At 39.7% G+C, this 22,848-nt stretch overlaps 1 protein-coding gene across 1 annotated transcript in view; it reads right to left on the bottom strand.

Annotated features, from left to right (window-relative positions):
- Window positions 1–5,843: 5,843 nt before the first annotated feature.
- CDH2 (cadherin 2) overlaps window positions 5,844–22,848 on the bottom strand; it is a 1,080,070-nt gene continuing 1,063,065 nt past the window's right edge. Inside the window, exon 16 of the mRNA XM_044065441.1 lies at window positions 5,844–7,186. Coding sequence (XP_043921376.1) covers window positions 6,983–7,186 — 204 coding nt within the window. The 3' untranslated portion in view covers window positions 5,844–6,982. The remainder of the gene's footprint in view (window positions 7,187–22,848) is intronic.

The following is a 22,848-nucleotide window of genomic DNA, read 5'->3' on the forward strand; positions in this document are numbered from 1 at the left end:
AGTTTGCTGTGATGTCATCAGAGTTAGATTTTCTACACTAAATCCTTCACTTCACAGTTAATCCATAACTTGTTTCTATTTCATTAACTTCTCAGTTACTAATTCTCTTTTCTACTTTTCCTCTTTGTTTTCTTATTTTTGTATTGTACAATTTTCCATATCTAGATGCCTTTGCTTGTATTTCTCTTCAAGTATCTTTGGTGCTGCTCTTTTTGTATTGTTAATTTTGCTTTCTCCTTTGCATAAATATTGCACCACATTAAATCTCTTTTTCTTTTCCGTGTCCATATTTCCTCTTAAGATTTCTCCTGCTCCTCCAGTTTCTCCTTACTTGGGAGACTTGTTGTCCTGTTATGCTGTGATACAACCTGTGTTAGACTTTCTACACTAAATCCTTCACTTTGCAGGCATTCCATAACTTTAGCTTATATTTTTTAACTTCTACTTTACTAAGCTTCTGTTCTATGTTCCCTCTTAGTGATCTTATTTTTTGTATTGTGAAATTGTCCATATCTGGATGCCTTTGCCTACATTTCTTTTTGAATATTTTTTGTGCTGCTTTTTTTACATTCATTAATTTGGCTTTCTCCTTTGCATAAATATTGCACCATATCAAAACTCTCTTTCTTTCCCATGTCCATATTTCTTTTCCATACCTTTCAAAAATATCTAGATTTTATTTTGCACTTCCTCAGTCGCTACTTTTTCCAAACAGCTCAAGGTTTCTCGGTCTGTATAATGTTTTTCATAAATCTGTTGTATTACTGAACACAATTTTTTTTTTATTTGAAGCTTCTGACAGCTTTTCTTGTGCAAGTATTTTTCTTTCCTATAATTTATCTCTTAATCTTTTTGTATATCTTGTGTCTAGAAATTCTGGGCTTCTTGCATAATAGTAACAATGCATAATGTCTTTCTCTCAATAGTCCTCTCTATCATCTTTATGGCTCTTTTTTGGCATATCAGTTTTTGTATTTTTTGTGGACTGCTACTTCCTTCTACAACAGGGGGTCCATCCTCCCCCTGAGCCTGGCCTAGCTCCATTGTAGGAATGTTTCCATGTCTTGAGGATTCTACACTGTCATTTTTTTCCCAGTCCTGGCACCAGTGCACCTACTAGGATTGGGCGCTTTTTTATCCTGGGTCTTGCACCCCCCCCCAGCTATCTTTTTTATTTTTTAAACTATTTCTGTCCATGATATATACTATTATAAAATACAGTCTATATATCAGTGTTGTCTTGGTGAGATTTTGTGAAAACATGGTCCCCCTCTTGAAAATTCTAGCAATACCACTCTCCTTTGCTTGCTGATGTATCATCTCTCCATTCTGACTTCTTTCTCCTGTGAGGGGTTGCCATGAGTTCCTGAAGCTCTGAGACCGGTCTAGCAAAAGTGAGAGCTACCAAAAAAAATGGTTTTCCAGGTGCAGAATTTTAGAAAGGCGGAAGCAGCTGGCTCAAAGGAAGGCAGAATAAGTTTATTCAACACACAGTTGCGATCCCAAGGGGAAGCACAGGTTTTCTTAAAGGATTTAAGTGCAGGACCCCCTTCAAAAAGTGTTTCACCTGAAGCCTGGACATATCAGGAGAATTAAGGGAAGACAGGCTGAGATGAGTGAAAGGTGGACTTTAATGGATGAGTACGCCAAAAAGCATTTCATGAGCTCACACAAATAATATAAAACAAGAGAAACCTCACATTTTATGGGATTCAGAATTTTAGCTTGACACCAGATTGAAAATCTCATTCATTTGGCTATGTAAGACTTTTGAGTAGTGGGTCTCCTCCTGGAGGATCTGAAACATGTCCTCAGAAAATTGCTTTCTGGAAGGGATCAGAATTTTATCGTCTATAGTGTTTGGTTGAGGAATAACTTGTTGGCACGAAGTAATGAGCCTTTCTGTTGTATGTTCAGGTCCACTTTGTGGGGTAGCTTGTGGTGACTGCTGCTCGCTAAAAGATAGAAAAAGTGGAGCCAATGCTGCCTTGCCAAAAAGGAATTAACAGAAAAGTTTTTGTTTTTTCTTATTGGATTTTTAATAAGACTTTTGGAAGCACAGGAAGCAGAAGAAAGGCCTAAAGAAACCTTCCAGTCTACTGGAAAGACAAGGCAGCCATCCTCCAAGCCTGGGGTTAAGGAGTCCTTATGAAGAAAAAAGAAGCTCTTTGCTGTTCTCTGAGGCAAATAAGTCTATCTGTGGTGTGCCCCACCTGTAGACTATGCTTAGGAAGATCTGTTTGTTGAGCACCCACTCATGGGGTTTTTGACAAACCTGCTGAGGGAGTCTGCCAGGACATTGTCCTGGGAGAGAATGTAAACTGCTTAAAGGGACATGTCTGTTTTGATGGACAGGTCCTAATCAATCTGAGCCAACCTGCACATTTGGTAGAATCTTCTTCCTCCTTGCTTGTCTATTTGCCACATGACTGTTGTGTTGTCTGTGAATACTCTTACAGTTCACTGTTACCAGAAAAGGGGAAGAATTATAGGGCCTGGATAAGAGCTCTCATCTCAGGTTGATTTATTCTGCCTTGAGGTTGGTTTGCTAACATTTCTGAATGTTGTGAGTCCCTGTTCACACCTCCCAAGCCATGTCGGAGGCCTCTTTGTGCAGTTCCTGACTTGGGAGTCTGCACCTTGAAGTGCTGGCCTAAATAGAAGTTCACCTATGCCACCCACCAAAGAATCACTCACTTGAGAAAAGGGATGAGAGAGAGATCTGAGTATCCAAGGGGTGAGAGTGTTGGGACCATACACTTTTCAAGTACCACTACATTTTTCTTATATGCAGCCTGGTAAGTGGAAGCATATGGATGGTTGCAGCTATGTAACCTAGTGCTCTGACAATCTCCCTTGCCAAGTAAGACTGGAAAAGTAAGAGGAATTTGATGTAACTTGTGAAGCTCTGCACCTTCTCCTGGGGCAGAAAGGCTTGCAAAGTTGTTTGTGTCTAATCTACAACTCAGGAAATCTAAGTCCTGAGTGGGATAAAGGGAAGACTTTTTCAAACTGACTGTGCACCCCAGTTACAGAAGGAGGTTGAGAGTGAACTTGAGGTGCAGACAAAAGGGTTGGAGGTGATGAAGCCTGGACAAGCAAACTGTCAATGTAGGGAAACATCTGTATTTTCCGAGTACTGCAAAAAGCTATAACTGGTAGCATGCACTTTCTGAAAACCCTGCAGGATTTAGAAAGCCCAAAAGGCAAAGCAGAAAACTGAAAATGAGCTATGCCAGTACAGAATCTCTGGAATTTCCTGCAAGATGAGTATATGGAAACATACAGGTACTTCATGTTCAAAGACACTAGAAAGGCCTTTGGAAGGATAAAGGGAAGAAAGGTCTAAAGAGACAGGATTTTGAAAGTGGGTACCTTGAACCAGGTGTTGAGGTTAGACAGGTAAAATATGGGTCTCCACTGTCCTTCTTTTCCTGACACCAGGAACAGCCTGGAGTAAAATCCTCTTCCTACAAATTAAGGAGGCATTGGTTGCATGGTGCCTTGGGAAAGTAAATCCTGTAGGATGGGAGGGAGAAGATGCAATTGATTGTGAGAAGGAAGTGGAATGCCTTTGAAGGTAGGGAACCCCTTCCAGGACCATCCTGTAACTTTGTTTGATGATGGTGAGTATGTACATATCTGTACTGATCTTTTCCCAGTTTGTAATAGAAAGAGTGAGTCTTTTGAAGACATGGTAGGGTCAGAGTCCAAACAGATTTTTGGTAACTCTGGCCACCCAAGTGGGCAAACATAGCATAAATGTAAGTAAGACACTGTTGAGGCCTCTTCCAGGGCACAGCTGCAACTAGGTTCGTTGTTAGGAGATATATCTGGTTATGCAGTCAGCCTCTCCCAGAAGATTTCAAGGCAAGGTTTGCTGGGGCTGCGGGGAGTGGAGCAGGAGATAATCATGCAAACTTATCTGTGAAGGGAGACCTCCCAGATCTAGAGTCGCTTTCAGGTTTTTCTGGAAATGTTTTTCTTGGTGCTTTCTTGTGAAAGGCACATGATCTCTTCTGACAAAAGAAGTCTATCTGGAAGGGTAATCGGGCACAGATGTAAGTAGAATATGTCTGCAGTCCTTCACAGTCTTGCCTTGTTCTTTGCAATGTCTTGAATAAACTAGCTGTCTGGGGTCTGAACCGAAGGTCCCTATCAAGGAGGAGGTCTAGTAGCTTTGCCTTGAAATCTGATAATTAGCAAATCTTCTGTGACTTCTAAAGGCAGTAGCTCCTGAAGAAATATGAGAAAAAACAGAGTTTAATTAGTGCTACTATTATATATTCTATCTCTGAAACCAAAAACCTTTATGTGTAACCCCCTCAACACACATAGATACACACACACATACAAAGTTGAAGCAACAGGAAGGTTTCTAAGTGCAAGCATACTTTTTAAGTTTAAGTTTGCCTTCTGCCCTTTAAGCCAATCCTGCTTATAAGCAAAGTATAAGCTACAGCTTTAAGAGAATGTGATACGTATTATGCACATCTGTAAACATAAGGAGACAATTTGGTTGTTTTCTAAACATTAATTATGTTTTTGCTTTTGTCATCTACTGATATATCTTGCAGTATTATATCAGTTTGGTGAAGAGTATCACTTTGGTCTATAACCATGAACAATAGCAAATTCAAAATCCTTTCAGCAACAGAATGCATGCTCTTCAACCACAAATCAAACATCACAAAAGGCAAATCAATCTGCTCCATATGAGGTAAGATGGATTTGAACCAGTGGTTACACCACCTGTCAGATAAAGTATGAACTGTGTCTAGACTTTAAGATTACTTGCTAATAATGCCAGACTCCTGAAATACATTTTTCTTCTTAGCACTTTAAAATATATGTGTAAAGCTGGGAACAGGAGTTTGAAGGACAAGACGGAGTGGGAAGTGAATCAGACATTTTATAAAATACTTTCCACTCCGAAATAACTATACACGTTCCTGTTTGAAGTGTTCAGCCATTTGTTTCATATAAACATCAAAGTCTGTGTAACCAAGAGCTGCATTATCCTATTCTTCTAGACTGACTTCCCCTTTTGCATAACCTCTTTTTGATTCATTGCCTTCGGATTCAGTTGAGAAAGTGAAGAAAGACCATTACAGTTTAGTTTGTTAGCTTATATGAATTACTTTCCTTTCATGCATTTCAAATGATAGCAGCAGCCAACTAAATAGAGACTCAGATAATAAAATCAAGTAAAAAATGGCAAGAAAACACTTTAGCTTATTCTTCTTTCAAATGTCATACAGATAACCAGCTGAAGATCACATCCAAGCCTGAGGTCAGCTTGTAATATTGCCATGGTCTCTCACCCATCTATGAGTACTACAATGAAAGAAATGAAGGGAATACCACTGATTGTTACCTCCAACAAAATGTCCAAGCACAAGACAGCAGATGAATACGTACAGGGATAACTGCATGTAGACATGAAAACAAAATCAGGTTAAACTGCCTAGTAATAATGCCTAACTGTGAATGGGTTCATTTTACTAGATCAATGGTGGCTTCAATGAGCTCCAATTCACTGAAACCAACTACAGGAAAGCTACATCCAGTGAACACCACATTATTTTCAGGGGGGCAAGACACACTGAAAGAAAAGCATAAAAAGTAATACTGGAAAGACTTGATATAGAATGCAATACATCTGCACTGCATTTCCTACAGTAACAGTCTGGAGTGTTTCTTAAAACATCACAGCAAAAGCATGAAACTGAATACTGAAAAGAAACATATTATTCATGTAACATAATTTACATTTCATTTCTTTGTACTTTTCTAAGCATGTAGTCAGTCAAACTGAATGTAATTCAGCCCAAGTCACCAAGTCCAAAATTAGCATTTTATTGAGAAAGTTGGGGTCTGAGGTGCATCATTCATATTCTGGTACACAACACAGAGGCAAAGCTGCTGTTGTAAGTCTTTCAGTTTAAAAGCTTTTTTTTTTTAATTATTAGTGCCAACTGTATCAGGCCACCCCTTCCTTTTTTGGTACAAATTATGTAAAACACTTGTTGTGCTAAGAGGAATTGTAAAAAAAAATGAATTGCTGTATACCCTAACTATAATTCAATAACTGTGAATGTCACTGATTTTCCAACTTAGTTTTTGTAAATGCTCCTCACAATGAAAAGATAGAAACATGCAAAAACTGGAATCCGTAGTCCAAATTACACATATACATGTTCTGAACTTTCTGCAATTTTTCATAGACTACGTAAATAAAACATTATGTACACACATTATTTTTACAGTGAAGTAAAAAAAATTAAAAGTAACATAAGCTAAGGCAAAGAACAGGGTGTATCATGGATTAGGACTAATTATTTTTCAAAATATTCTACAATCAAGAAAAAAATGTGCCCTTCTACAAACAAGTGAAATATATGACACTTCCTTTCATTTGCAACCAGCTGCATAAGAATCTGAATTTTTAGTGAAAAAAAAAACCTAAAGACATAATGCACTGTACAAATATTTTCAATGTCTTGTGTCCCTCCCCACTGAACAAATATGGTCTCTTGTCAATTTGTTTCTTTAAATAGTTTTAATGAAAAGCAATGCAGTATAACAGAAAGCATGGTGAAGCGTACCACGTTGTTTTTCAGATTTTCCAGCCCACCCCTTGTTTCCACTCTCAACTGATTACTTCTGAAATCAGTACCATTAAAGCCTTGAAGACAAAACTATTTTTCAGATCTGAAAAAGGTACAAAAAGGCACATAAAATCCCAGTGCTTCTGTACTGTGAAATTCAAGTGTAACTGAGCTCATTAATTTTTTTTTCTTAAACAGTATCAGACTACCGATATTCCCACTGAGCCCAAATTGTTTTGCAGCCTATGCCAAAGCCTTCCAACAAGCACTTGTGCTAGTAGACTACAAGGTTAAAGCCTAGCCTCTTTTTGCTGCTGGGAATATCGGTTAAGAGTTTGTCTTTGCAACAATGCAAAATTCTGCTACAAAGTTCAGTCATCTTCTCCACCGTACATATCTGCAAGCTTCCTAAATCGTGGTCCCCAGTCATTCAGGTAATCATAGTCTTGGTCACCACTACTTGAAGAATTCAGGGAACTCAGAGATCCAGCAGTAGAACCACTGCCTTCATAGTCAAATACCAACAAGGAGTCATACGGTGGAGCTGTGGGATCATTGTCAGCTGCTTTAAGTCCCTGTAACAAAAAGAAAAAAAGATGTTCATTTATCCATACTTTCTCATGCAGCCAAAATTAATAACTTATGCTTTACATTTAGTATATGTGAAAAACGTGTAATGCAAGACACAAAAAATACCTTCTAAAATTTCATAAAATACAGCACTGATTATTTTGAATCCAGTAAATGCATTATGTTTTATAGTTACTCAAAAGGAGAAAAAAATAGCAATTCAGCCACTTGGCCTGCTGTCATTCATTTATGAATTCTGAGATGCCCTGTCATGATTCAAGCATTCCTACACCCTTTAGCCTAGCAGTGTCCTCTCAAAAACCGTGGTTATCAACAAATGTACTCTACCTTTTTAACACTGTTATTTACGACCTATTACAGGGAAAAGAATTTCAATGCTTCTTAACACTTTCAGTGAAATAATTTAGCAATAACCCATGGCTAGATATGGGTGATGCTTGGTTTACACAAAGTTGGCGTGATTCACCCTTGCGACCAAACAAAGCCAACCATGGGTAAACCAAGCATTAATCATACCCAGCTATGGTTTACTGTTATTATACAATTCTACTAATTTTTTCTGATATTATATACTTGCAATTATTTTTATAGTTTGCATATCTAGCTATGTGTTCTTCCACTTTATTGCACAGAAAACTGTTCTCCATTATATTTTCTTATGTTTACAATGTATACGAGAACTGTAAAATAGACACATATTTAGGATGGCTTTTGTTTTTATTTACTTTTTTTAATTTTCTGCATAAATATGTTGTACATACTGCTTTACATTTTGTCTGGGTAGCAAATTGCTATAGTTCACTTCCAATGAAAGAATGTAAAGTAGCTGTACATCTTGTTGATGGGCTAAGCTAGGAATTCTACTTTGTATAAAATACAAATTAAAATAATGTTTTACTCTTAAGGTCACACTCAACAAATGTGTACAGCTAATATTTATTTTCTGTTTTAGATAATGGTTCCCAGTTGTTCTGGACTAACTGCTTTGTGGTCTGTACAGCTTGTAATAAACTGGCTGAAATTTGTGTCTGTTGGTAGTTACTTATAGCCATTAAATTGCACATATACCAGTATTTCTTCAGTACCAGCACTAAATAAATGAAAGCAAATGCCAGCATTGCAGATACTAAATGAAAGCCAGTAATGTGCACTTCAGTGGTATGTCTCAAAAGAGGTACACACTCAAGTGCAGAGAAAGCTCTCCATTTAGGTGTCAGCTTTTAATGTTTACAACTTATGTTAACAAACAGGCTGCTTGAGTCATTCCTTATCTATTTTTTATGGAGAGTGGAAGATGCACGCGGCTAGCTGTAAACCCTTCCTTTTAATAAATACAGCTAGCTGGACTTCTTTGCACTGTAAATGCTACACTTACAATGTGTACACTGATTGCTCTACACAATCAGCATGCATGCTTTTGAATTGTAATGACCTTTTATTGTGCAATTCTGGATTGTCTTGAAATTCTCTCACCTGTTAGCTGTCCATTTAAGACCGCATGGCAGCAAGCTGGTATGTTAAGCAATTCTACAGATCATACTGCTAATTATTTAGACTACAAAGTACTGGATCATCTGTTACTTTACAGTCATGTCATCCATGAGTAATGCTAAGACATGTTCTAGAAGAACCTGTTATGGTATTGCAGACTTGCTTACTTTACCTGTACAAAACAGCCACGCCTCGAAAGAAAGTCCTGAAGCAACAAACTGCAAAAAAAAAAAAAGGGTCTGACTTCTGAAATGATGGTAAAAGCTTTCTGAAGATGTGAAGTGATGCCCAAGTTGCCACTGCACAAACAGCTGCAATGGGCACATTCTTGAAACAGGTACTAGAAGTAGCCACACTCTTGATAAAGTCACTTTGACCACAATGACAGAGATGTTACCAATCTATATGAATAGATGTGGTGAATCAACAGCCAGTCTCCTGAACTTGAAGAATTCTTACAGTTAAAACCTGAATCTTATGATGCAGGAAACTGTGCTTGTACAAGACAGTACAAATGTTGGCCCCAACATCAGTGTCAGTAAAACTAAAATGGGAAAAATAGAGCTGTGTTTAAGAATACTACTCATAACAGTAAATATTCAAGGAGTGGTTACTGCAATATTAAATCATAACATTTGGGCTTTATTTGCTTTACATCCTGGTTCCCAGTCAGCAACTTCACCAACTGTGCCTCAGTTACTAGAAAGACCACAGCTGGTATTGTACCTGCATTCTTTTGAAATTTAATGTGCAAGACTTCCATACAAAGTCAGCATTGCTAGGAGCTTTCTTCAGTTCTTCAAACCTTGAATGCAATAGATGTTTTAAATAAGAAATGCAATTAATAAAAAGATAATAAATATCACAAGGAAAAAAGCATCTTCACCTTTATCAGGTGGAGGAGGGATAAACACCTCAATGACCGTGTAGATGTGTACCAACTGGATTACTGCTGCAGTAGCATTCACCTGTATGTACTGGTCTCCTCCTCAAGCAAGAGAACAAAGGAAGACAAGGACACAAGTCTGCACCATCTTCACTTTTTATGACAGCAAATAAAGAAAACAGAAGTAGCCGCTGCTCTAGTAGATTGAGTTATTTGCTCCTTCAAGGACTTAACACAACAGTCATAAAATAAATCAATGAGGCAATGCAGTCAGCAAACCATACGGGCAGTATCTGTTTGGATTCATGTCTTCTCAGCATTCCTTGCTTAAAGGAAATAAAAATCTAATCTGATTTCCTCCATTCCTTAGTTTTAGTAAGTTAGCGGTCTATGCATATCCATACTAATGTAGGAATCTCTCCCCCTCTACTTCTGGTGTTTAGGAAAGGACACTGGCAGATGAACACACTGACTCAGGGCCAACTCAAAGACCACCCTGAACAAGAAGGGCAGGAGAGTCCTCATCACCATACTTCCCACACAGAACATGGTGTAACATTCAGTAGCCATCACAGTTGGTAGTGCAGATGCTCTACAGGCAGAGGTGACAGCCATAAAGTAAGTATTCTTCCATGACAAGAAGTTAAAGGCACAATCATATGGCTGAAAAATGGAAGGTAAGCATTTTCAAGAGGGCTACCAATTTTTTGAGTGTTTCAAGATGCAACACCCCTCCAAGAAAAGACTAGCAATGCTCAAAGAAGAAGAGGAGAGGACCACACTGGCAAACTGGCCGAAACAACTGGAAGGTGGATTTTTTACCAAAGCACAAGCCAGACTGAATTAAAAAGGGGTGCTCAGGTAAGTGAGTACCTACAGAACAGAAGCATGCTCTCTAAGGCGGAATGTCGCAAGAAGTAGAGCACAAAGAAAATCATTTCCATTTGCCAAGGTATGACTTTCTGGTAGTGGACTTACATATTTCCTTCCAAACAGAAAAAAAACATCAATGGTAAGGGTCTCCCAGAGTAAAGTCAAGGACCTATCCTTCATGCTGTTATCCTGAAAAAATGGAAAGAGTGACAGGCACTGATGTGCCCTTAAGACAGGTCAGCATTGCACAGTGAATGGGAAGGATAAATGGCTGCCCTCTTTTCAGAAGCAGAAGCAGGGAGAATTAAAGTTGTCTGCGCAAAATGAGGGCCAACAAAATTAGATCTGCAGAGTGTTCTCTGGCTCTTTGTGATTCCCAGACTACGTCTGATGCGTCTGTGTGTTATGCATACGGAAAAATACAGCATTCCTGCATTTTTACTCACTCACAGCATCCTGCAGTGAAACACCGTGACAATACATGGGATCATTAGTGCGGGTCAAGTCCAAGGAAAGTAGATACTGCAGCACTAAATTTCTCAAGTACCTGTTGTTTTTTTTTTTCTTATGTGAAGCTCTGACAGGGAAACAATCAGACTAGATAGCAAAGAACAGTTGCGTAAGTTCCACTTATCTGTAACACAAGATGGTTGTATAACACACACTGCCTTACTGGCAGGCAGGTTGTACTGCCTTACTGCCCTCTCTCTGGAAGTCTCTAAAAGATTCAGAATCCTACCTCTGCATGTCTGTGAGTGTAAAGAACCTATCAGCTGCCACAGCACAGTCTTTCACAGCCAGAGACAGCAGCACTCAGTTTTTTTCCTAGGAACCAAAAGGAAGAGGAGATGAAAAATGCAAGATTGGACAACACTTACTGATCCAAATCAAAGGCAACACACACACAACAAGAGTGGCAAACAAAAAACAACAGCAGCCACCAACCACAAACTATGTACATCCAACTAAAGGGATATGGTGGGTGGGTACTCCCAGTAAAGCAGCGTGTTCTACAAACTTTTATTGTTACAGGTAAGTAGAACTTATGCAGCTGTACTATGCTCAGCCCACACACTGATTTACCGGCATCTGAGTAAATCCCAAAAGCTTATCCAACCTGGGAGAGGAAGGATAAGGGTTCAGATGCCTCTGAAGCATTGTCCTAGTGAAGCCTGGTCTGGATCGAGAGAAGGCATACAGTTTGTTGTGCTTCATAAAGTATGGACCAAGGATCAAGATGCTATCTCAAGAAGACTAGAAGAGTCCACCCCCTTCCAAAATGCTACTGAAGAGGAAAAGGCCATAGAGTAATGTGCCTTTACCTTGTCTGGATTTGCCTTGTTATAGTGGGTGTAACAGCAAACAATATCAGAAGACAACCAATGTGCAATGGATTGCTTAGAGACAGGTTGGCCTTTCTATGCCTCAGAGATGGAAGTGAAAAGCCTTTTGGCCTTTCTACAGGGGTTTGTCCTGACAAGATACGAGCTGAGCTGCCAATACACATCCAAAGTATGAAATATTGTCAAGTTTTTAATTCTGGGGTTCTGACAGAACCCAGGGAGAAGAATATGCTGGTTCAGGACAAATTCTTAAACCACCTACAGCATAAAAGAAGAATTAGTGCACATCACAACCCTATCCCAGTGGAAATCAGGAAAAGTTGTCCGACTGTGGGAGATGAAACTATCCTCACAGATGCCAGAACAATAAGCATACCAGTTTTCCATGATAACAAACTTTATATAAGCTTCAGCTGTTGGTTTAAAAGGTAGTAAGTTTATTTTTTCCAGAACATAATAGAGATCCCACACAGGAGAAATTTGCTTGCAGTATGCAATACTCCCTTCATAAACTGTTTTACCAAACGATAAGAAGAAGGAGACGGATTCATAGGCAGACATGGTCACTAAATGCACCATAATGGACACATACATTAAGCCATTCTGAAAAAGCTCACACCAACATTTCAAGGTCACAGGGATATTAACCGCAACGGACCCCCTTGTTTCCATTTAGGCACCACCTAGAAAACCTCAAACATTTTCGAAACATAAGATTTTCTAGTAGCAGGTTTTATGGCCTCCTTTAATACCTGCTGCACATCTTCAAGAAACAAAATAAAAAACAATGTAGATCAGTCACCCCTGAGACTGTATAAGTGTATCCAGATTGTCAGGAAGTCTGTGGAAATTGCCCTTGGCTAATACCATTAAAGGGAGAACCAATACTGCCTAGTTCAAATGGGAGTCACCACAATGAAATATGGCATTTTTTACTGAACCTTCAGAACTGCCTTGAGAACCAGCGGAAAGGGTGGAACGCATCTAGGAACATTTCCATAAAGGGAAATGAGAATGTGTCAGTCCTCCAAGCAAAACTCCAAGGATATCTAGAACAGACTTTCACCAGCTGTCTCTTTTGAAATGAAGGCAAATAGATCTATATGAGGTGTTCTACATAACTGGACTAGATCCTGGAACACCACTGCCTTTAATTCCACTTGTAAGGGTCTGCCCAGGATCTGCAAAGTCTGTCTGTCTGCCACAATGTACTGCTCTGACAGGATGGAAAAATGCCTGAAGAGTCTGAGAATGCAAAGAAGCCAGCTCCACAGGAGGTACTTGCCAGCCAGCACGAAGGATAAGACCTCATACTCAAATATCAAAGTATCACGTGGCTGTGGTGAAGCTTAAAACCACCAGAGGAGTACCAGGAGTCCAAAGGTGGTGAAAGCTTTTCAAGGCATGAACCACTGCCAATAACTCCAGATACACAAAGATGGGCCATTATCTAGCAGAAGTTGATTACATAACTCATAGAGACCAGTCTTTGTGAAGGTGCTACAGATGACTTCTGGAAGTTCAGCTTGAACCCTACCAGGAAGAGCAAGGCCGAGACCTTCTCTAAAGATTCCAATTACCTGGAAACTGACTCTGCAGGAATTTGCGAGTTGCCCAAGTATGGAAAAGAAAATGAATGGCTAGAGTCCAACAGTGGACCACTACCAAGATAAGGCATTTGGTTAACAGTTGTGGTGAAATGACTAGCCCAAAGGGTGAACTTAAAGCCAACAGTGCGGACCAGACATCACAAGTCTTACAAAAAGGGAAGGTCTGATCTAGAAATAAGGAAAAAACTGGGGAAGGCAATTTCTCATTCTTTCAAAGGAAGGACCAGTTAAAACTACTCTGGCAACCAGCATTTGCCAGAGAAAAGGAGGAACTAACAAAGTCAGATCTGGTGGGTGGGAGAGTTCCCCCTAGAACAGAGGCAACTGATGTTAACACTGCTACCAGTAATCCCTGTCAACGTGGATTGCTGAAAATACAGAAGCGGGGACCCCAAACAATGTGATCATACCCTATTTTTTTAAACATTTTACTAGGTAAGGCCTTCAAGAGCAGAGGAGAATTATAAGCTCCTCCAATGCTGGGATCAATGGAGGGAAGATCTTTATAACCAGTGTAAACATCAAATACCCTGCTGAATTTGGGAGCAGCCAAGCAGACTATGAAGTCAGATCCCCAACAAAATCATGATTCAAGGAAGACAGAATAGTGGTGGAAGTACCAGTGTTAGTCATTACCTGGGTATGCTTCCCGTAATCAACTTCCCACACAATGGAAAAAAAAAACAAACAGAGATTTCTGCTCAAGAACCAAGTGGGTTTTGAGTTTCCATTACCCTTTTTTATACCCTATTATAGTGGGAGAATCCCCAGAGGAACACGTATCAGTTCTGGCAATAGAACCTGCACCCTTGACTTCCCCTGCACCTAAAGAACATGGTTGTCCCATACCTTAAACAGACAATGATACAGCCCAGGAGGATGTGACTGACCTTCGTGTCATGCACAATGGGGGTACCAAACCCCACACCAGAGGACCTGGGAGTAAAAGAAGTTGAGTGGTCTGATAGTCTGCCCATGGCTGAGGCTATTTAGAGTCACAAGATGTAGGTTGAGGAATACTTTGTGATTTATTAGTATGAAGTTTAGGTGCATAAGGGGTAGATGGGGAGCACATACCATATCACAGTCCACTAAGTCAGGGGACAAATTTCTAGCCAGATCAATACCTAATACTGGCTACACTGTCAGCCACAGAAACAATGGACAAAAACCCACTATGCTCCCTTAAAATAGTAAATTGAAGTCTTTGTCTACAGAGATATTATCCTGAATACTGCACTAAGCACAATTACAGTAGTTTCAGTAAGCTAGCACAAATGCATGTCCCAAATAACCCCAAAATTAAAAAATAAATAAATAAAGGCTAGAAACTGCCCAAAAATAACAGACACATTACAAAATACTCCAGACAAACATGTTCATTAAACAAAATGGTGCCAATAAATGTCCCAAAAGTCAACAAATTTAAATAATAAAGGCTAGAATCAACCCAACAGTAATCTAACGTAAAGTTGTCTTAGACAAGAAGTTAAGCATGAACTTAATACAAGCTCCTTTCAGAAATGATTTGTGAATAAAATGGTGTGAAAATCATGATTTAAATGAAAAACTTGTTTATCATTAAATTACTTAATTTACCTCTTTATACAAACACAAGAGGAAAAACTGTGACAACAGCAAGTTTTCCTGTCAAATGTTTCAAAATAACACCTTAAATCTATGGAAATAACAGCCATAATTTACTCGCAATTAAAGCAGCACAAGGCAATAGCAGAACTTGACAAAAACGGCTCCAGTACAGAAAGTCTGTCAAGTATCCGCAAACCCCAATAAACAATTAGAAAGGGTTACAGGCCCTTGAGAAACCGGTATTCAGCTTACGACACACAGTATAATCCTTCATTGTCAACAGGAAATAAAGCACTGCAAAGATGCTCTTTTTTAAATCTTCTTAAATAAACACGCGCGTGCACACACACACACACACACACACACACACACACACACACACACACACACACACACACACACACACACACGCCACACACACATACACACACACACTGTATACATTACAAGCATTGACAGAAATGGCAGAGGGAGGAATAAAATAACTGAAAATGTTTCTTATCTGAGCTCCGGAGATCAAAATTGCTAGAAAATGGTAATCTTCTCTTCCAGTGGCACTAGAAAAAACTTAAGGGCTAATGTCTGTGGCTGTGAATGACTATCCTGCTCTGGTAGCAGACTGGCCCTTCACACCCACAGACATGTAAAGGGAGGAGTCTGAAGCTTTGAGAAGCTGCCAGACAGAGGGTAGTACAGCACAACAACCATCACGCCAGTAAGGCAGTGAGTTTGGCGAACATCACATTCTCCAGTGTTCTAAGGAATGTTCTATCAGCTGCTTCCTACTGGCAACACTGATGAAGATGGAGTTAAGAATGAGAAAACTTGTCTTGAGGGAAGAACACTCTACCTTCTGAAGTGTCCAGCACTGCTACTAAAAAGGTCTTGGCCTGAGAGAGTGAGGATAGAGACAGCATGGGCTATTGAATGTTTACGGTGCTCTTTAGAGGGGATAAACAAGAAAGCCTAATCTAGGACTGTCTTGAGTCCCACCTGGGACAGGGTTGGATTAAACAGTCACCCAAGGATGGGTAAATGTGCATTCCTTAAAGTCTGAGGCAGGCACACACAGGGGCTAACTGTTAGGTGTAGACACAGGAGCCATTAGGAAGGTCCTGCACAGTGGAAAAATTGCCTGTCAAGATTCTGTTCCTTTACAGAGGCAGTATAGACAGCATAGGCAAGCTATGAAGAAGCAAAAATTCCAGGGAGACAAAAGTAACCAGCCCAGGTTACAGAAATATATGCTAGGGGGCCAATTTCTTTCTTCCAATCATGCATACCAACTCAGGTCCTAGAAGAATAAGAACCTCCTACCGGTAAGATATGATGGAAGAAGGATGGGGAAAGAAAAAGGATGGGATGTAGCCTCTACACCCAACTGATCCATTTATTCTGTGTGATGAGACCTAGGCATGCCAGGACTAGGCTAGCCCAATGGCGTATTTGCTCCTGCCTGGGTACCCCAACTGGTCCACTCATTCCTCAACAGCAAGAGATGGGTAGTAGGCAGCTGGCCAGCTTATTGGTCCTTGATTGAGGTCAACCCTTGACCAAGGAGCGCCCCTCTCCCTTGAGGTGGCTTTGTGAACTCTGCTGCATACTGCTGTCCACAAGGAGTGTGCCTCCACGTACTTACTTGGCTACGTGCACAAGCACACTGACAAAACATGCACAAAGGCTCAATGGGTGCAACTCATGGTATTTCTGCTAGGTGTCACCCAAGTGGCAAGCCCCCCCCCCAAGATGGATGAGCTGGCAGTGGGCATTAACTCCCATCCTTTCCAGCCAGCTCCACCAGCACCGATGCTGCTAATCAACCTCAGGTTGCCAGGGCCATAGTCAGGGCTTTATCCCTTTACAGCACTGGAACTGGTATATAACAGGTAATTTATGTATACAGAATCCTACATGTCTAAGGATAACAGCAAGTGTCAGCTGTGTCACATACACATTTAACTTCCACACAACTACAGTGGTAATCATGCTATGCTCAGATTTTCACCAGATGAACTGAGTGTACATTACCTACAGCAAATCAAAGGTAGACTATACTCACATGCATACGAACAAATTGTCCATTTAAACAACATATTGTAATCTCAGTACTGAATTCACAGCTCTCCGCACTGTGATTAAGCTTTTAAATCAGCAAGTAGAACAAAACCTTTTTTAGTTTTCAATTTACTTTTGCTGCATTTAAGAATTTTCATTTTTTTAGAGCTACAGGGGATCACTATCCAGCCTGACAACACAGCGACATTTTGCACCTCATTAGTGGGAGTACTGGCAGGTGCAAACAAACTTCTGGGTTGTATGCCAACTTTAGTTGCAGTCTGAGGCAATCTGGCTCCCTTACCCTTAGAAACAAATCCTTTATGGTGTGAGCTAAGTCTTCAGTCTGTTTGAAAATGCTTCCCCGATCCTGGATCATGTGACTTTAGTAGTTCACTGTTCACATCCTAGAGGTATACACATTCTTAGTGAACCTATCCATTATCCCGATGTTCTTGTCACAGGGAAGATTAAGGCTATTTTAGTTCTCGTCCCTCTTAAAGCTTCTAAGGAGATTTCTGTAGGGTCACCTAATAGGCTCTTAAAAATGCTCATATTACTTACAAGCCCTGTAGAACCTATAAGGCTTCCTTGGTGCAGGGGACTGGCTTCTGAGATTTACTAAGACATTCTAAAATACACCCTCAAAATCTTCAATAACCGGGGTGGCAGCTAAAGTCCTGGGTTGTTTGATTCCCAAAAGATCATATTATCTGTTTTGACAGAAATCTCTGATGTCCCCCACCATACAAAGTGTTCTCTTAACAGGTTAGCAATCTCTCCAAAATGAATCATTAAGAGGGCAGCTTGAGGAAGCTGTGTTATTATCACTATTAAACCTAAAGCAGAGTAGATCTGGTTTAAAAAAGCCGTATCTTCCTATAGTAATTGTGACTCACAGAACCCCATTGAGAAGGGTCCCATTTTCTTTTTTTCTGTGTGGGTTCCATTTTCTTTTCATTTCTTCTGTGTGTTCTTGACTGAAGCGGAGAAGGAAGCAGTTAAGGCCATTATAACTGTATTCCTCTGCAGCACTACAAAGTAATTCTCCATTAATTTCCGACAATCAAAGGACAAGGGAAGAACATGGGTGACACTGTAGCAGGCATTTGTAGCTTAACAGTATCTGGTAGCTGAAGACAGAGACTGAACCCTCAGTGTCCCATGCACTGCTAATCCATTAGCAAGAAAATCCACAAAAACAAAGTACTGATGGCTGCTTGGGTAAGGGTGTGTGTGGAGTGTCACATGCTGTCCTTGAAGGCAAACCAGTGCCCTTCTCCAAACTGTGGAACTTCCCAGCTGTTGCACAGTAACAAAAAAGATGTAGAGCTCAACTTGCCCCAAAACACCACTATGCCACTCTGCCACCTATATAAAGGCTAAGACTTGGGACAGACTCTGCAAAAGCAGCTTCCTTAACTGGAGATAGTCAAGGCAAACCCTCAACAAAACAAGTAACTTACATAATGGCTGGATGATTAAGGCCTTAAGCAATCTTCCTACATCTTCCTTAATCAAAACCTTCTTAGGCATATCTTTTCTGTGTGTTTTCACTAGACACTGGGAAACCACCTGCGCTTTCCTTCAGTCTCCAATGGAGACATAGTGCTGAAAGAGGGCTCACCTACTGCTGAAAAGGCTGATGTGCCCTGGGTCAATGCAACCAACTTAATTATGTTCAGTAAAGGTTTTTATGTTCTAGCTCTCAATGTTTTCTTACTCTAAATGATTATATTCACAGTTCACAGCATTATGATCCTCACTGCAAAAATTTATCAAAAGAGGCACTCTTTTGAACAGAAATCAATGTCCCACTCTTTCTTACTGGAATATTTGTTGTCTTTGTCTTCTGGAGAGAATGTAAGTCCCCCAGCCCCCCCCCCCCCCCAAAGAAAAATGAACAAACAAATGCACATCAAATCTAACCTTCACTCAAAAAGGCAAAAAATAAATAAATAAATAAAAAGAGTACACAACCACTTTTCTCAGCAAGGAAAGTGAACCATGAGATACAAAATAAGTGGATTACACTAACTTCAGAGGCAAAAAAATGAAGATGGTAAGAGTCACATTCTCCTTTACAGACAAACTGTCTGCTGATAGTGACAGTGAGAGTGCTGGGAGGGAGTAACCTTACACCCCATCTACTGCTCTATAAGTCTCAAATTCCTTGTAAGGTACTACCACAGAAAAAGATGAGGAATTGAGCTGCAATCTCTGCTGGAGACTCTGGCTTGAAATTCCATGTAGTAGATGGAAAGCAGGTATAAGAAAATCTGTGACTTCTGGAATACTGCAGGCAACCTGAAAAGTTCTACCACTGGACACACTGGAAGCAGCAAAAATTATGTCAAGAAACATCACTGTGTTATCCTGCCTGGCTTCATAGAGACAATCTGAGCTTGTCTTATACATTTTTAGTGCAAATAAAGTTCTGTCTGAAATAGGAAATGCCACTGAGTCATCTTAGTGAATTTAGGGTAAGTGAAGTGACTAGGCACAAGCAAAAGTTCACCTTGATAATAGTTCTAGAACCTGATATCTTTATGAGCAACAGATGCATAGCAAACAATGCAGGTACAAGTAAAATGGATTTGGGTTTCCATTCTCAGTCACACAGCTGTATAAATAAATAAATCTAAATCATCATCCTGGGGGAGCACCAATGTTATGCTAAGTAAGTTAGCCAGACCAGTGTCAGCAAAGATGAAACACAAGATAAAGCTGCACACTCTTCTGTATGGTTTACATGTTTAGACAGGAAACTGAAGCATAAAACTGAGGAACTTGCTCCTTTCTCTCAGCTGCCTAAACCAAATAGTTACATGGTTTAGGACTTTCTGGAAGGCAGAAAAGGATCCTAAAGACAAGTGTTTTTCTTAAGAGTGACTCTATCCTGCTCAAGTTCATCCATCTCAGTTTTAGTACAACAGGCAAACTCTTCTTCCTTAGCTGCTTCTCTTTAAGCACTTATTTGAAAAGACAGAGATTTCACACAGATCTTGTGAAAAAAAAGCTCAGCACAGGACTTCTGCAACAGACCAATCATTTTGAATGTAAATTGATATGTTAGACTCATGCTCATTACCTGTGCTGTCAGTTTTATGCTTCTTTTCTTTTTCATCTGTACATGCATGCACATACACACATACACGGACACACACATGCACGTGTGCACGTTCACACGCACGCACACAGATACACACACACACATGCACGTGCGCACGTTCACACACGCACGCACACACACACACACACACACACACACACACACACACACACACACACACACACACACACACACACACACACACATTTTGTACAAATCCTTTTTTCTGTTTATCTGGCTTTACCTTATTTCTCTCTCTCTCTCTCTCTCTTTTTCTTTTACTAGACTCTAATGACTGTACACTCCACATTCAACCTAAACTAATCTGTTCCACAACTAAAAACTTCAAAAAATGAGAACATTTTTCAGCGCTTCTTCTGTTCACTATCAAAAAGCCAGACTAAAATAGCAACAGACTTTAAAAGGATAGATAATGTGCTATAGTTACTAGGGAAATAATGCAATTCCCCAATCGGGCTGTTTTCCTCTGATGTTTTCTGCTAATTAGTGAATATGAAACATTAAATTCACCAAACTGCAACTCAATCCATTAAATCTGTTCTTAAAAAATGAAGTTCAAGAAAATGCATCAAATAAGCTATGGAATCACATAAACATTTACTTGGAAACCAGCATAATCTTTCACATAGAAATGCTTCATCAGATACACAAAAGTAAAGTTACTTAACTCCAAGACAAATACAGCAATCATCTGATCAGCCAATCCTTAGAATGCAGTCTCAAAAGCATTCAAGTAGGTATTTTTCCAGAGTCTGGTCCCCTACATCTATAGTTTGGATCAGATTTTCTACACATTTCAGTTTTATGCTTTGATAAAGCTTTTGACAGAACACCACTCCTAGTATCAGAACAGTGTTCTGCCTGAGTACAAGAAGAATACCAATGTTAAGAGATGATAAAAAGCCTAGGTTAAACACAGTTGCTAGTATTAAACCATTGCAAGGAAGAAACATTTTTACTGTGAAATGACTATTACTCAAATATAGGTGTACTTTATTTGCACTTTTGCGAAGCTTATATTTTAATGACAGAATTGCTGAATGTCTTTGAAACTGCGTTCTAATGTTTGGCTGGTCTGATCAGGTTGTTATAAACTGTGGCGTTTAATTCATTTGCTTTTATGCAACTGATGAAGTGCTGGTAATGTGAAAGCTTATGTTGTTTTTCTAACAAACGTGTCTGTGGTTCAAGATCTTGAACATTAGTAACATTCTCCAAATGAAAACCTCAGAGGGAAAAAAAGTTTAAATGACTGAAATAAGGGATATAAGGCCAATGGAGAGACTTCCTCTTTAAAGGATAAAACACAATAAAATGTCGATATGAGGGTGATTTTCAGATGAGCTCAGCACAAGACAATACTAGTTGCTTAAGGAACAGACCTGCTGCAAAGGTCCTTTTGAACAACAAAAAAAATCTCACTATCTTTAACTACTACAACATTTCTTTCTCTTTATAATCTGTCTTTATCTACTACATTTCTTTCTCTTTTTATAATCTACGTACAAAGTGTACAACCTAAAAGACAAGAACCCCACTTCTTAAATGACTACATCACCATATTCTAGCAGAGTAAGAGCTACATCTGGAGTCTGCACGGATACCTCATCTCTTACATCCAGACATGAAATGGCTCAGCTTTTAATTACTCTTACCTGATTCTGAGGTACTTTCTCTCCCAAAAAAAAGTTTATTTTTTTCCTCAAAATTGTCATGCTGAATGCTTCTCCAGACATCCCCTAGCTCTGAAATTATCTAAATGCACACTTACTACTTCAGAAGTTAAGTTATTATTACATCTGAGCACCATCCCTCTCCTTCTTCTTGTACCATAATTCATGGCACATTATTTTATTTAGACTCACTACTCCTGTATTCTGCTATTTTGACACACTATTCCTGTATTTTGCTATTCTGACAAACAGTTCCTGTATTCTGCATGTTACAGTTAAATTCCTGGTACTTCTATCTTACTGTCATCTTGTGACTTGAACATGTCACCGCTATTTTATAACTTTGTGCCACTTTTTACGGGTATTTCAAAGGTGCACTTTAATACGTTTAAAGGTGTACTTCAGTTTGTTCTGACTTACACAACAGCTCCTGAAACTTAAAAGGCAACTCAATAAACATTCTATAAGTGGCAAAAGTAAATGAATAAAAAACACCTAACTATAGTCCCAAACAAAGGGCATTCATGGAACACAGAATATTCAAGTAACTTTTAGTTATGTACTCACCATAACTTCAGATGTTTGGGATCCATCTCGCCTACATTCTGACTGATGGGTTCGGAGCCACTCGGCACGCTTATGCCAAAGAGCGAAGTCTCTTATTGGCTGAGCTTACTATATCCCAGGATGCACCACTACCAGTCCCCCAGATCTAGTTTGTCCGCATACATGCACACACTCATGCACTGCTTATATAACATTGACAGATGATACAAGATAAAAAACAGTAGAACCCAAACCGTTCAATCTCTTCTGATCTCCAAGGCAGGGGGAAGGAGGGTGGGTATTAGGAATGTAGGCGAGATGGATCCCAAACATCTGAAGTTATGGTGAGTACATAACTAAAAGATGTTATGTGATCCTATCTCGCCTACATTCTGACTGATGGGACAGCGTCCCTAGCACCTAAATCCTGGGTGGCTCACTGGAAA

Source organism: Protopterus annectens, chromosome 3.part0 (assembly GCF_019279795.1).
Source record: "Protopterus annectens isolate FY-2018-M chromosome 3.part0, PAN1.0, whole genome shotgun sequence".
Taxonomy (NCBI): Eukaryota; Metazoa; Chordata; order Ceratodontiformes; family Protopteridae; genus Protopterus; species Protopterus annectens.